General features: G+C 44.2%; 1 protein-coding gene across 2 annotated transcripts in view; it reads right to left on the reverse strand.

Moving 5' to 3' along the window:
• Positions 1 to 16,510, reverse strand: part of LOC146785315 (alpha-1,4-N-acetylglucosaminyltransferase-like) — a 273,866-nt gene that overhangs the window by 73,443 nt on the left and 183,913 nt on the right. For both annotated transcript variants that reach the window (XM_085634294.1, XM_085634293.1), the window contains one exon: positions 14,063 to 14,557. In XM_085634294.1, coding sequence (XP_085490420.1) covers positions 14,063 to 14,557 — 495 coding nt within the window. The remainder of the gene's footprint in view (positions 1 to 14,062; positions 14,558 to 16,510) is intronic.

Below are 16,510 nucleotides of genomic sequence, written 5' to 3' on the forward strand. Positions count from 1 at the left end.
CCTGACTTCTGGGCGTTCTGTTTCCCGCACCCCCTCTTTTTCCCCTCCTAGTTTTTCTCCTTGTGCTGGTCGGTAGTTTTCTCTGTTCCCTCTCTTGATTCTCCTGACCTCTAATAAAATACTGCTCTCATTGTTGGGGGCATTTGTGGGTCCCTCTCCTCTATCTGAGTCATTTTCATCAGTGTGTGCTGTATCCAGAGATGAAGTGCTAGAGTTGTTTAATTTGTTATCACCGGTGTTTTGTGTAGTTGTTTTGGGGACTAAGTGATCATACTTTTTGGCGAACGTGAATATCCTACCGTTGGAGTAATCACGTTCGTCTCTTTTTAATTTTCTGGTTTTTCGTTGTTTAATGTCAGCAACATGACGCTTTCAGCATTGAGAAGATTTACACGAAGACGCATATACCCACTTAAACTATTGAACAGAGACGCCGCCCCCCCAGAAACCCTATGTGGGTTGAAATTATCACCACATAAATAGTAGGTATTTAGCAAAAATAACTACCAATGCTAATACGACTTCAACATTAAAATTATGCTAATATACAAGGTTACTTAGATATATTTTCCATTTTCATTTTTTACAGAGTATATTCTTCACACCAATTAGGTATTTATGGACTGTATCAAGACTATTAACTAATATCCAAACATAAACACCCTGTATCACTCTTATTATATTATAAATATTTTATTTTGCACGTACTACACATTACCAACTATACTTTACTCTTTACCTACACTTTGCTCTTATTATAACCATACACTCAACGATAATATTTAAGACTATGTACACCGGAAGTTCTCTCCAAACTGTCATATGCTTAGACTAGGTCTCATCTAGTTTGAGTCATAGACTCACTGTCTTCACACAGTGGTATTTTCTGTATGAATTGCTCCTTATTGGAAGTGGCTTACTTTTATCCCACCACTCGCATGAGGCCCTATTGACCGACTCATTTAGTGTTATATATTGAACTATGAATAGGGTTAGATTCCCTAAACAGATATTGGTTTTGTGTTTTTACAATCATACAGCCTTGAGAAAGTCACGGGACACCTCCCTGTAGCGACGAAACATGTGTTGGCTGTGCTGTAGAGGACAACTTGAGAAAACTTGCACATATTAAATCAAATGATACAGAAGAAAGAAGAAATATTTCTTGTCAATTATTTATGTTTGTACTTACTGTATGCATTACGTAACTAAGTCGCCTCAAAAAATGATAGACGTGTGCTAAGGAGTGCTTCGTGTTCTTATAAACTTAGGTTTTTCCTGGGGAGTTGGGTGGTTCTCCCCACCTTTTACACCGTCAAACAATAGGTCATATCCTAATATTTTGTGTGATTATTCTATGTGGCGCCCTGATACCTAAACACAATACCACTGTTCGGAGAACTTCAAACTTTTAATGATTCGGTATTGGTCTAATTCACATTTTATCTCGTATACCAAAATAAACAGTTCCTCAACTGCACGGACGGCTATGTTTTCTACCCCGAAAATCAGAGGGCCGTAACCAAGTGCTGTTATTGGTCTCTGGCTGGCTGAAAAAGGGAAGGTCAAGTGAGGTCATCAGCTGCGCAGCGCTTTGATTGCATTCTGACCCTAATGCTACAAGGAGATGGAGCTCTTAAGTCAAATTACCATAGTTTAATAGTGATTTATTGCCTGGACACAGTTTTGTGTAGTACATTTGTTCGGCAAACTGTATTGTTACAGAGGTTTTCCGTAACAGTCACTTATTGTTAAGGGCTGTCCCGGACTTGTGTTCATTTGTCAGTCAGCCTCTTAACATTCCCGCTTGCCTCCTCCCGAACTCCCGCCTCCAAGAAACATGGCTAGCACAATTTTATTCTAATGCGATCCCCAGTTTTTATCACATGCCTTTCACAACAGATCAGTGCAACTACTTCCCACTAAAGACAACTTACCAGACAAGCATCTGCAATACAATAGATCTCGTATTTACAAGAGTTTAAGCTATTGTCACTTACAATAACGAAAGCTCAAACTCTTGTAAAAGCGAGACCTCGGCCGCCATTGTCGCGGGCTGCTTGAAAGTAAAAGCGGGCATGGCGGGGAAACCACACCATGCCCGCAGTAGGAGAAACCCAATTAAAGAAAAGAGTGCTAACACACTAAATAAAACAAATGCGTGTCACAACAGAAGTAAAGGGGCCAGTCGCCATGGGTGTTTACAAATGCAGAGAAGGCGGTACAAAGGAGGTACTAACAACCTTAAGAACAACTCGCAAGCCAGCGTTTATAAAGGACAGTGACACACTCAAATGAAAAATATGTGTGGAGAGTGGGCAGGGCTTTTCTTACATACTCCACTACAACAAGTTTCCCAGAGCAGCGCATACACGCTGACTCAGGTTCGACCTAAAAAGCCTGCTTTGAAAGACACATGTGAGATGCTCACAGAAGACAAGTATAGTGAGATATGCAAAATGAGATGTGTGGCAACGCTCAGATATGAGGTGTCAGTGATGAACACCAGAAATATGGTGTTTGAGTTGGAAGCTTACAAATTAATACAGAGGGTGGAAGGTCACAAATGAGCAGTGCATGGTATGCACTAAAGCACAAAAAACTTTGTCATATGGGAGGATCACGAAAACTATAAAATGCTCAAAACTAGCAAATATGCCTCGTGCTAGGATTAATCGAGCCAAAATATTGAGCATTTAATTTAAACAATGATTGAAGGTATGGAGGCCTTGCTCCAGACTATGATAAATTATTTACAAGGGACATTTGGAGAGTTGTGTATTAACAGGAAAGCAATCTTTGGGGAAGAGTTATTGCTACCAAAAAAAAAGGTCAGATGGGCAGGATAACTTGGTTATGGATGGTGATGCTCCAGAAGATGAGCTAGGGATGTCTAACACCCATGACTGCTTCTGAGCATGTCCAGGAGGAGTATGAAGACCACTCACTGGAGAGCTCTAAATTCCCAGGGAATAGTTCTAGTGACACAAAGGGAGGCCTTTATTTCTCCTGGGAGGGTAAAAAGGGTTCAGGGGAGATGCAGGTCCTTCTCAGTTAATTCAACCTCCTCTGCAACTTCAATAGGGACCTCCATCTCTAGCAAGAGGAAGGATTCTTTAAAAAGGGTATGCCACCTGCTCAAACTTGAGAGAGCCACTCTCAGAATCAAGAGGGAACAGTTGGCCCTAGATTAATAAACCCTAGAAGTCCAGAGGGCTAGTAAAGTTTTCAGATTATAATCCAATGGTGGTAGCACTAGTGAACCTATGGTCAGGGAATATTCCTTTGACACTGGGAACTTGAGCAGGATAGTCCCTCCTTACCAGGAGGGTGATGACATCCATATGTGGATTACTGCTTCAGAGAGGGCTTGTAAAGTTCAGAAGGTTCCTCAGGGGCAATGGGCAGCTATCCTGTGGCTCTCCTTTGCTAACAAAGGTAGAGACAAACTTTTGACAGTAAAGGAAAAGATGCAGCCAATTACGAAGTCCTGAAGAGTGCCCTCATAGACGGGTTTGGGTTAACCACTGAGGAATACAGGGTTAGTTAGGTTTAGAGACACACAGAAGGCACTCACTGAAGACTGGGTAAATGTTGTAGATTGTACTGTTAAGGCTCTGGAAGGCTGGTTTCATGGAAGTAATGTCCATGATTATGAAGGACTGTACAATTTACTTGTGAGGGAGCACATCCTTAATAACAGTCAAAATCAGAAACTGCACCAGTACCTGGTGGACTTGGATCTGACCACTCCCCAAGAACTGGGAAAGAAGGCAGACAAGTTTGTTTGCACCAGGGCGAAACAAAGGTCCCATGGTGGTGGTGACCAGAAGAAGCAAGATTCTTCTAAGGCCTGAGAGAAAGGTGGGTTGAAATCTAAAGAAAAGAAAGTCTTTTGAAGGTACCCAAAACTCTTCCTCTAACAAGAAACCTTGGTGCTATTTGTGTAAGAAAAACATCCATAGGGCAAAGGATGCTAATTTTGCAAAGTCTAGCACCAATACTGCTATGACTACTACTACTCCTAAACCTCCTAGTGCCCCTAGAAATAGCATTGGTAGTTGTAGAGGCTCCAAGAGTTTAGCTGGGTTAACCTTGTGTACTGAAGTGTGATCTGACCTAGTCATGGCACCCACTCAGGCTGCTTTAGTCTGTGATGGTGGCATTGTTATGTTATGTTAGGGGCACTTCTAAAGCGCACGACTCACCCTGGGGCATCTCGGTGCTATACCTAGTAGTCTGCTGAGGGGGGTATGAGAGGAAACATACAACAGCAGAAATAGAGCCCTAAGTGATCAGAACAAAAAAGGTTTTCAGTTGTTTCCTAAAGATAGTAAGGGAGGGGCAAGTACGTATGGAAATAGGCAGCATGTTCCATTAGCGTGGCGCAAGATATGAGAAGGCCCTCCCCCCAGAACGAGTGAGGCGGATTTGGGGGGTCTTCAGGAGCTCAAGAGAATTAGACCTTAGGTTGAGAGTGGTGGTCTGTTTAGTGAGTCTATTTTCCAGATATTTGGGGCCTTTACCGTTTAAGGCCTTATAAGTAAGGCAAAAGGTCTTAAAGTGTGCTCGTTTCCCAATCGGGAGCCAATGAAGGTCTAGAAACAGAGGGGCTGAAGGAGAGCCTGCTGGACGATTTAGGATCATTCGTGCAGTGGTATTTTGGATGACCTGTAGCTTCATTAGCAGCGTCGGGCCAAGTTCTGCTAGCAGAGCGTTGCCGTAATCGAGGCGACAGATCACCATGGCCTTAACTAGCGTTCTGCGGTGCTTGATAGGCAGATAGGGGAGGATCTTCCGTAGAAGCCGAAGGCTAAAATAGCAGGAGCTTGAAATTGCTGCTACATGTTCCTTCATAGAGAGTGCCTGGTCAAGTTTAAACCCCAAGTTTTTCACTACTTGTTTAGGAGCAGGTGCGGTACCCAGCTCTCGCGGCCACCACTCCTGGGACCAAAAAAGAGGGGCTTTCCCAATTAACAGGATTTCCGTTTTACTAGGGTTCAATTGGAATAATTCTCAGTCATCCATTGGGAATGGTAAGCATTCCAGCTGCGAAGCGTAGATGTTCTGAAGTTGCTTTTGGGTTCATTTTGAAAATAAGCTGGGTGTCGTCCGCGTATGAGATTATCTCAAACCCGCATGACTCTGCTATTTTAGCTAAAGGGGACATGTACAGATTAAACAAGGTGGGGCTGAGACATGAGCCCTGGGGAACGCCTTTCTCCAAACAGCATTTGTCTGAGCGATATGGTCCCAGCATGATTGTTTGGTTTCTGTCAGACAGGAAATTCTGTAACCATTTTTTGGCTTGATCTTGACTGCCGCACAAACGCAATCTCTCCGACAGCTTAGAGTAGGCAATAGTGTCAAATGCTGCAGAGAGATCCAGGAGAACCAGAATGGGTGATCCTCTGGCGTCCATTTCTTGCCACAGTGAGTCGGTCATTGCCAGGATTGCAGTTTTGGTACTGAATCCTGGACGAAACCTGATTGCGAAGGGTCTAAAAAATTGTTGGATTCAAGGTAGTGACTCAGCTGTCTATTTACGGCCGATTCGAGTAGTTTGCCCAACAAGGGCAGTAGCGATATGGGGCGGTAATTGCCGAGTACGCGGGGGTCCGCCGTTGTTTTTTTCAGGATGGGTCGGACAAAAGCTTCCTTCCAGATGGAAGGAATTATGCCCGAACTGATGGAACTGTTGCCATCCTTATTGTTAAGTCCCACTAACTTGGCTTGGCCAAATACAGACAACAGCCTCTCATGATGGTCACAAAGCTTTAGTTTACAGGTATACAGGTGCCAGTGTCACTATGGTGACAGAGAAACATGTGTGTCCTGAGCAGATTCTACTTGGTCAGATTTACCAAGTGGACAATGCTAGCACTGCCAGGGCAGATCATTCCATGGCAGTTATCAATCTCAGTTGGGGAAGGGTAAAAGGCCCGAAGAGAGTTGTGGTATCCTCAGACCTACTTGTGGACTGTCTACTAGACAGTGATTTTGAAACTTCAGCCTGGTCTGAAGTGGAGTACATGACACATTCATAAATTATGGGGATTTCCGTCAGTGTCATTGCTGTCACAAGGGCTCAGGCCAAGAAGTTAGGCCCTGAGGGAGACCCGGATCCTGAGAATATGGACCAGCCAGTTCCCAACAGAAGGAGCAGAAAGGGTAAAGATGTATCCTCCTCTCAGACTCTAAGTGAGAATCAGCCTCCTGAGGGAGATGATCTCAGTACCTGTAAAGGAAATGACACAGAGGAGCATGGGCCTGACAAGGCAGAACGACTGGGGGCAGGGGGACCTTCTAGGGAAGACTTGTCTGGAGCAGAAGGACTGCCCGTCTCTTGAACAACTCAGACAGCATGCTGCTGCTGAGGAAGCAGGGAGTGTCAGTGGGTCCCACAGGACTTATTGGGAAGATGGGCACCTGTTTTCTGATAGTAGAGACTTTCACTGGCCCTACATGTCTGAAGACACCAAAGACTTTTATCATGATTTGTGTCAGCTGCCAATGCCCGTGGTAAGTCAGGTAGCACTACAAAGGCCCCCTTAATCCCACTACCAGTGGTTGGGATTCTCTTTGAGAGGGTAGAGATAGACATTGTAAGTCCCTTAAACCCTACAACAGCATCTGGACATAGTTTTATCTTAGTAGTGAAGGACCATGCCACTAGATAGCCAGAGGTTATTCCCTCTATTGTCACTACAGCTCCTGTAGTGGACAAGGTCCTCCTGGGAATCTTTTCAAGAGTTGGATTACCTAAGGACGTCTTGTCAGACAGTGGTACTAACTTCATGACTAGCTATATCACTGCTATTTGGAAAGAGTGTGGAGTTAACTATAAGTTTGCCACACTCTACCATCCACAGGGCAATGGACTTGTTGAACAGTTCAACAAGACCCTCAAAGGTATGATAATTGGACTCCCAGAAAAGCTGAGGCTAAAATGGGATGTCTTACTACTTTTCCTTCTTTCTGCCTACAGAGAAGTTCCTCAGAAGGGGGTGGGCTACAGCCCATTTGAACGTCTGTTTGGACATCCAGCTAGGAGTCCATAATGTCTAGTCAAAGAAGGATGGGCACAAACTCTCACGCCTCCTAAACAGGACATAGAAAACTATGTACTTGGCCTGGGTTCTTGTATGGCTGAGTACATGAAAAATCTTAAGGCCAGCCAGGAGCTTCAGAAAGCTTGGCATGACTAAAAGGCTGTACTAGCAGTTTACCAGTCCGGACAGAAAGTGTGGGTGTTGGAGCCTGTGGCTGCAGCAGCTCTCCAAGACAAGTGGAGTAGTCCCCACACTAAATGGAAAAGAAAGATGAGGTCACCTATTTAGTTGACCTAGGTACTCTAAGAGGTCCCCACAGGGTTCTTCATGTGAATCACCTGAAACATTTTGTTGACAAGGCTGACATGAGCTTGCTCATGGCCACTGATGAGAGACAAGAGGAAGAGAGTGACCCTCTCCCTGATCTCCTCTCTCAGGACTCTGTTGATGGATCAGTTGAAGGAGTAGTCTTGGCAGACAGCATCACTGTTCAACAGCAAGTTGGTCGCAGGCAGGTTTTCAATCAGTTTCCTGGTCTCTTTTCTCTGACACCAAGTTAAACCACCTGGCATACCCATGAAGTGGACACAGTTGACAACCTGTCTGTGGAGAGCAAAATTAACAGATAGCCTGACCATGACAGAGATTGCATCAGGACAGAGATCCAAAAGATGCTGGAGGTGGGGGTCATTGAGCATTCAGATATCCCTTGGGCTAGTCCTGCAGTCCCAGTATTGTAAGAGAGAGAGAGATGAGGTTTTGTTTTGACTATAAAGGCCTCAATATAGTCACTAGAACTGATGCCCATCCAATTCCAAGGGCAGATTAACCGAATGCTTTGTTGGCCTCTGCCAAATGTCTCAGTACATTTGACCTGACTGCTGATTAGTGGCAAATCAGATTCTATGAGAATGGCAAACTAAAAACAGCATTTCCAACCCCCAGAAGGCATTATCAATTTATTGTGATGCCTTTTGGTTGATAATATATACATGCCACATTTCAGAGGCTGGTAAATAAAGTCTTAATAGTTCTGAAAGCCTATGGTGCAACATATCTAGATGATAGAGCTGTATTTGTCTCCACCTGGGATGATCACCTGGTCTTCCTCAGAAATGTATGTGAGGCCTGCAGAAGGCAGGCCTTACTATCTAGGCCACAAAGTGCCAGATAGGGCAGAGTAAGGTTGTGTACTTGGGCCACCTTGTACGTGGAGGCCAAGTTCAACCATTGGACAACAAAATTCACACCATCATGGACTGGATTGCTCCCATTACCCAGACTCAGGTCAGAGCTTTCTTGGGCCTGACTGGGTACTACAGGAGGTTTGTTAAGGACTATGGCTCCATAGTGATAGTGACACCCCTCAACAATATCACCTCCAAAAGGAGGCCAAAGAAAGTTCAGTGGACAGTTAGCTGTCAGAAGGTATTTGATGACCTGAAGCAAGCCATGTGCTCTGCTCCAATTCTGAAAAGTCCTGACTACTCCAAACCATTCATTGTCCAGACAAATGCTTCTGAGATAGGGATAGGTGAAGTACTATCACAGCTTAATGCAGAGGGCTAGGATCAGCCAGTAGCTTTTATAAGCAGAAAGTGGACCCCCAGGGAGAAGCGTTGGTCAGCTATTAGGAGGGAGGCCTTTACAGTGGTCTGGACCTTGAAGAAGTTGAGGCAATACCTGTTAAGCCAAAACTGGACAAAGGACATGGGAGAATTTTCCCCTCTGTCCAGCCCCTCCTCTTGAGGGACCCCTGAGTTGTTCCAACCCTTTCCCTGGGGTACTTAAGAGCACACCAATGGGTGGGTCCTCCGATTGATCGTGGCACAAGACTCACCTCTGAAACCAAGACACTCTTTGACCGTCTGGACACTTGGACTTTGTTGCACTTCGACCGGAACCAAGACTGCATCAAGGAAGACTCCTGCTGCTCCTGGTCTCGTTGTTCTTCTAGTCTTCTGCGTCATCTGTGTCTGTGCTTCATCCAGGTTCTGCAGAAGACCTGTGGGCATCAAGGACATCCGAAGTAATCTCCCTTGGAGTAAAGGAGTCACTCCCCTTCATCTGCAGGTACTGCAACAAAGCTGACCGGTCTGCTGCTCCTGTCGTCCTACGAACTTCCCGAGGCTCAGCTACACAAGTGGTGGTTCTGCAGCTCCTTAGAGGCCTGACCTGTCTTTTCTGCAATTTTGAGGAGAGTATCCCTTGTCGGAGATGTGGGACCAAACCGCTCTACAGTACAGACATGCCGAAGCCAAGGCTTGTTGACTCTGCACTCCAGAGATCTTCAGGCTACAAGAAAATCCAGCCTTCTGCACCTCATCCCTTGAAGAGCAGCATCCTCACTACATCCTATGCACCTCCATCTTTGGTGAGCTGCCTGAGGTCCTCTTGGGACTCCTGTGCCTTCAGCCTGTGGGTTCTCTCGGGGGTCTTATTTTGCTTCAGTGGGCTTCCCTGCTTGTTCGGGGGCTGCGCTGACTCTCTCGAACTTGGTGAGTCCCTTGGAGCTTGCTGGTCCCAACGGTTACACCTTTTTGCTTTCCATGGCAGTTGCAGCTACCAAGGCTTGTTGGTGCGCCCGCTGGACACCGACCACCTGGACACTGACACCCAATGTGAGACAGCTTATGCACGGCTCCTGGTCTTCCTCAGCATCGCCTGGTCCTCACAGCTACAGCGCCAAGGTCACCAACTTTACTCTTGAACCTCCCAACATCGGTCCGCATTGAGCTTCCGTGCCTCCTCGACACTTCAGAGTGGCATAGACTCTGTCCCCTCTGCTTACAGGTCCTCCTCTTCAAGAATCCAGTCTTGGATTCCACCATACACCTTCACTGGCTTCTCCAGAGGCATCTTCTTCGAAGTCTTTCATTGTCATCTACGGCAGGTTTTAATGTCACTTCACCCCCATGCACCCGGTTTCTCTGGTGGAGGTAACTTGATTCCTGGAGCATCCACGGAAGGGGTTGCTCTCCAACCACCTGTCTTCCAAAGGGTTTCTTCTGGGTCCTCTGGGAAGGGTTCTTCTTCTTTAAAAATGCAACGCGACTTCTCCCCTGATTTCCATTGGTCACACAGCTGTGTTTCCACTCTGCACACATCCTACGTGTGAATTCTGGGTACTTACCTTGGGTGGTTGCTTGTGTCCCCGTCTCCTCTGAGTCTTCTGGTCCAAGTCCATGTATATGGTTTGGTCTCCCCCAGGAGACCAGTGTATATTTGGGCTACTTGCCTGATTATTTTGAAGTACTCTTGTGTGTATTGTTGATATCCCCAGGTAGGAGATATGCCAATGTGTTAGTGATTGAGTTGCATAATAAATAGACGTATATTTATAAACACTGTGTGGTTCTTTTTCACTTAATCTACACTGTTGATTAAATGTGGTAAAACTAGCTGCTTTACACTTCTTCAAGATAAGCCTGAAGGCTGCTATTCACAACGACCACTTTGAGAGCTTTTAGGGTTATTAAAGACCACTAAAGTCACCATAAGGGTTACTTGGACTAGTGCAAGGTGAATCACTCCTGAGAGTGTGCACCATATACTACGCTAGCCTACTATAACCATCAACACCAGTTCTCCATTATACTTCTCCCACCAGGGAACAAGTCCTAAAAGACGTGGGGCAATAACCAAGTTAGGCACTATGTAAGTGACAATTCAGTGCGTGACATTAAAAACGTATGACCTCACAGGAAGTGACATCACGAAAAATGACATCAGATTCTAAGGGGAGAGGATGTGATTTAACGATTAGAGTGGTTGACCTCGAAGCTGGGTTACCAGGTTTGAATGTCGGCAGGAACGCTCAACAACCTGAGATTCTGGGCAAATCACTTAATCTCCCTCATGCCTACCAAAAATTAATGTGTCTCTCTGTAACGTAGCCGGTGCTCATGTAAAGCGCTCTGATACCTTCGGGTCGAGTTCGCGCTATACAAAACTTAAAAAAAGAGAGAATAAAAAGAACTCACATATGTTAAGCAGGTCTATCATTAGTACATTTGAGCGCATTACAATATTTAACAAATTAGATTTTGCGTCGCAGTTGTGCCAAAAAAGTCATGCAACCCCGGAGCAAGACCTAGGCCTCTACTTATACATTTAGTTATTAAAATGCTTGCAGAATGAAATTGGCAACAAGGAGAAACATGTCAGTATATCTGTTCTGGTTGCAAAGTCTGCATGTTAAAATATCTTATGGGGTTAAGGCACCTGCTGCTTAGATCTTTATGTTCCCAGTAAATCTCAGGAAATAACAATAATGGATAGATAACTCTGGAAGTTAAAGTACTTGCTGGAGAGACAGGTATTTTGTCTAGTACCAGTTTTGAATTAAGGTAGCCTAGATGGTTAATATATCTCCCCAAAAGCACATCATGTGACACACAGATGACAGATTTTTATTTTATGTAGATGGGTAAATGGGTTATTGCTTTAAACATAAGGATCCTTTTGTTACTTGCAGTTCATAAATTGAAATCCTTCTCATTTGGCACAGCGCATTATAAAGGAAGGGACATGTGACTACTACACATTGTAACCCTCACTATCTTATGTATTGATGTACACACATATGGATTATTGTCAATGTATAATGTCCATGCATGATGTGAAGTGCTACGACGCCCTGGATTGGGTTGAGTAGCGCTATAAAAGAAATAAGTGGTATTTAAATTATGTGTGTGAATATAAGACAGACCAACACATCTGAAACACCGTAACCCAAGATGTGTACTTAGACTGTGTCTGAGGCTGATTTGAGGTTCAAGGGCTAAAAATAAACATTTCAACAAAACATTAGCCTTTGAGTGGCTGAATTGCGCAGTGTGAAACAGTCAAATGAGGAGGGGCAGGATGCAGACAGCAATCAACAAACTACCTCAAGACTCTTCCATTGTCCTGGAAATGCAGACTGCAGGCAGCTGCGACAGCGAGCGCGAGGTGAGAAAAATTCCCGAAGGTATGCAGCACAACAAAATGGAAGGTCACAGGTCAAGTGCAAGGCCATTAGCACATCAAAGCACTAGTGCTTTGAGGTGCCAATGGCTCTGTGACTGACAAGAAAGAGGGGAAATTCTTTCGTCCCCTTGTCTCCCTCCCCCTTGTACCTTGTGCCCCCACACTATAAAATCTGGGGGGATATATCCCCACATCCGCCACACTTCCCACGCCCATGCGGGTGTAGTACCTCACTACTTCATCTGTATTCATGACTGGCAGGTGGCCCGAATCAACTTTTAAACATGTTTTTCCACTTTGTTGTCTGAGGAGAGCTGCAAGCCCTGTCATATCTTACATGGAAAGAAGTTGTGGCTGGCCGCGGGGGGTCATGCTCACTATTGTATGAGCTGGGACTGCGAAGGATTTTCATTTAAACTGTTTATTAAAAAGATTGCTTAAACTATTCTTTTCACTTAGAAGTTTCCAGTATTATCACTCAGCCACTCTCACCGGGGCTGTTTTCTGATTACCGACACTGTTAGAAGTATTTTATTTAGCAAAGGTTGAGCTTGCAAACCTCAAGGCCCCTTGTTGGGTGGAGCATGGATTTGCATCCTACAGCTAGCCTAGATAACAACCTAAATGTTGGTGGGGCGTTAAGTTCCTAGTGGTGTGATGCGGTTTTAATAATTTTAGACATTTGCAATTTTAACCAGTGCTTTTTTCCGTGGAGATATTTTTGTTGAAATTAGCAGGGACGTTGGGTTCAACTGGAATGAATCTGCTCCTTCCTCACCGGCCGATCACAGTGAGTCAGACTACCTCCGTCCTCTCGGAAGCCACAGAGCTCAGTTGCGGAGTGCCTTAGGGCACCTCCCTGAGCTACACGTTTTTTAACATCTACATGGCCTCGCTCGCAGCAACCGTCAGGAGCCACAGACTCAACATCGTCCCCTACACCGAAAACACCCAGCTGATTCTCTCCCTCATCAACGAACCAACAGTCGCCAAGAATAACTTTCATGACTGGATGAAGACTGTCATCACCTGAACTCGGAGAAGACCAAAGACCTCATCATGGGCTCCACCCCCTTCGCCTGGGATGACTCTTGGTGGCCTGCAGCACTTGGAACCTCCCCCACAATCACTGACCACGCGCAGAACCTCAGCATCATCCTGGACTCCTCGCTCACCCTGAGCCACCAGATCAATGCCATCTCATCATCCTGTGAAAACATGCAAAGCCTGATCTGAAAGATCTTCAAATAGATCCCCCACCGAGTCCAGAAGACAGTCACGAACATACACATTAGCAGCAGAATCGACTATGGCAACGCACTCTTCTCTGGCATCACCCAGAAACTCCTCAAGAACCTGCAGAACATCCAGAAAGCCTTCGCCAGGGAACTGTGTATCTCAACCACCGCCTCGCATTCCACATACCCACCAGAGACCTCCGCTCTGCCTAACTGGCCCTGGCTACCGTCCCAGGCATAAGCAAGACCAGAGCTGGAGGAAGCTCCTTCTCCTACCTCACAGCAAAGACCTGGAACACTCTGCCTCTCCACTTCAGGAAATCGCCATCACTGCCACACTTCAGGAAGGACCTCAAGACCTGGCTCTTTGACTGATCCATAGCGCCTCGATGGACCTGCAGCCTCCCGGCCAAAACCTTGAGACCCTTACAGGTGAGTAGTTGCGCTTTATTAGCCATGGTGTAAATATGACATTTATTTTAGCGAACATGAGGCTGGGGAGACATCCGAAGCTATATCTAGGCAGGACCTAAAAAAAGAATCCCAGAGTTCTATCTTGTTTATACAAACACAGATTTGTCAGTAAAAAAGAGAAAGGTACACATTTTTAACAGACCATTTAAACAACACTTCCTGATGAGCAAATACTTCTAAATAGCACTGAAGGGGCGAAAAGTAGGAAAATCAAAAAGACACCTAAAATCTAAATTGTAGGTAAAGCACTAAGTTAATGGGTATTTTGCACATCAGACAAGACCATAATAGTAAGAACACAATGTGTACATATGATATTGTACATACCTTGTGGTACCAGGATTGGAGCGGCGTGTCTTTGAAAAGGGCTTCAAACCGCAGAGGAAGGACGTGGACATTTTTCATGGCGGACAGGAGGAATATGACCCTGGAGTCCGAGTTCATTTGAATAGAGGTGTCTTCACTCAAGCCCCTCATGAGAAAGTACACTGGTCTGTTTGGATACGTTCGAGCAGCTGATTCGATAGAACAGGCCACTAAAGATGGCAACACCATCCTCTCAGATGTCTCTACAAAGAAGATGCCAGGTGACGTAGGAGCATATTGATTATTTATGTCAGAGAAGTCCAGTTTGCTTGCACACGGAGTAGAGCATCTTACAGTCTTAGTGTTGCTTTGAAAGACGGATTTCAGCGATACCTGTGCAAATTTCAGTTCAGGACTTTTCAAGTAAATGAATGCGCCAGACAGAACTATCAAACCGAGAACCAGTACTTTGATCAGTGCATTCATGGCTTGATTTTTGATTGAAGTCTGAGCCACCTAATAAAAAATAAAAAAATGGGTTAATATGGTGATGTATGTCTTTTATAGAATGTTCCAATTAAGTTGCACAATAGTCGATAAAGTGTTGATAAAAGTAAACCAACATCTGTAGAAATATTCTGTATTTGTTGAGGCCCTATTATTTGCAAAGCTACCAAATAGGTTCTCTGTCTCCAAAACGACCCAGCCGTGAATTACAACCACTGTTTTTCTTGTCTTCATTACAAAAAATTAAACAAATCGTAACTGCACTTTGCGTTTTTCCTACTGAATGTACAGTTTTTTTAAACATACATTCCAGATGTATAACCACAGCTAACCATAAATTCACTTTAACCTCTATTATTTTCAGTGAATTTCGATTGCTTTTTTCATTATCATAATCCGCATGTAACTGCCCCTCTAGACCTCAGCTTCCCTTTATGGTTAACCCCTACTGTACATGAACTTCAGCAGTGTACAGTGTAGATTGACCGCAGACCCTGAGCCCACAGACCAGTGTCAGCCAACTGCTGCTGCTCACGTCCAAAGGCCAATTACAGCTAGAGTTTGCCCAAAAATTATGTTTTTTACATTTAGGTCAAGATTCACAAATCCTTAGCTGGGTTTATAAATCCTGAACTCTTACAAAGGTCAGTGGGACTTTGAAGCAACAGGATTTGCAAAATGCAGCACTGGATTCCCTTATACAGCGATAATAAGCAGTTTTTTATATTAATTGTAAAGCCATAGGACACACTTGGTGGCCCACACATGGACCTTGGGGTCAGAGTATACTTAGCCTGCCCCCTTCTAACATTTTAGTGTTTAATTTTCCCAACAAGTTGCTCAGTGCAGCAGGCCGGGTAATACCATTTGTCAGGGAAGACACCTTAATCTGAGTATAGTGGATAAGAAAAATCCAGTACTATATTTGGAAATCTGCAGTGGATATTGGGAAAAAAGCTTCCTCATCCAATGCTGTTCTTTCATTTTTTTATAGGATGTATGGATCCTCGTGAATCTACAAAGGATCAGAAAATTAACTGTCCAGATAGCTCTAAAATGTAATTCTTCCTCCCAAGACAGGAACAATTTGTATAAACTAATTTCTCTAAAACTCCTGAATGGATTTACATGAAATTAAGCAAAGGAACTGTTTTGAGTACTTACATCCCAAGTTTGGTACAAATCTGTTCAGCATGCTTTTTCTCAGAAATCCTGATTTTTGTCATTTGGTGTACATTCATACAGTTGTTTTGAGAAAGAATTGTTCAAATATAGTGATAACAGGACTGTTGACGTCCAGATATGATCCGATTTGCCATTTTAATGAAGTTTAGTTAATCCTGATTGACTTGTTAACAAGGTGAACAATGTGTTGTGGCAGCCATTACAGGACTCAGGGACATGGAACCTATTGAAATGCATTATAGTGAAAGCCTGTTTTTGAGGGTCATAAAAAGGAGCACATATAAAGGGCGATAACAGTTTTTAGTTACAATACAAATAATTGGTTGGTAGTGGTAGAGCAAATTTTCTTATTTTGCAAACAATACACATTTAACTGGAAAGTGCAAAAGTACTCAAAATCACAAAGTAAATGCAATTTTGTAGTAGGCAATCATACTTAGGCATTGCAAGCATAAACAAAATAACATAATGTATTATAGTTTACCCTGACCACTGATGCCGAATTACCTTTGATGTTTAATGATAGAGTTAAAAGGCCTGTATTCGCAGTACATTATTGTCTTGCCCAAGATGTTTTTCTCTTCCACTACAGATGCTGTAACTTCACAGAAGCCTTCCATTTGCAAGTGAATAGACCACCGATAGTGAGGTTTTCACTGGCAGAAGAGGAGATGGTATGAAACACAACTCTTGGGAAGAACTGTCTGAATTGCAAGATGTCGACGATGCGTCTTTTCAAGGACATGATTCTGTAGCCTATTGTAAAAATGTGAGAAA

Source organism: Triturus cristatus, chromosome 11 (assembly GCF_964204655.1).
Source record: "Triturus cristatus chromosome 11, aTriCri1.1, whole genome shotgun sequence".
Classification (NCBI taxonomy): Eukaryota; Metazoa; Chordata; class Amphibia; order Caudata; family Salamandridae; genus Triturus; species Triturus cristatus.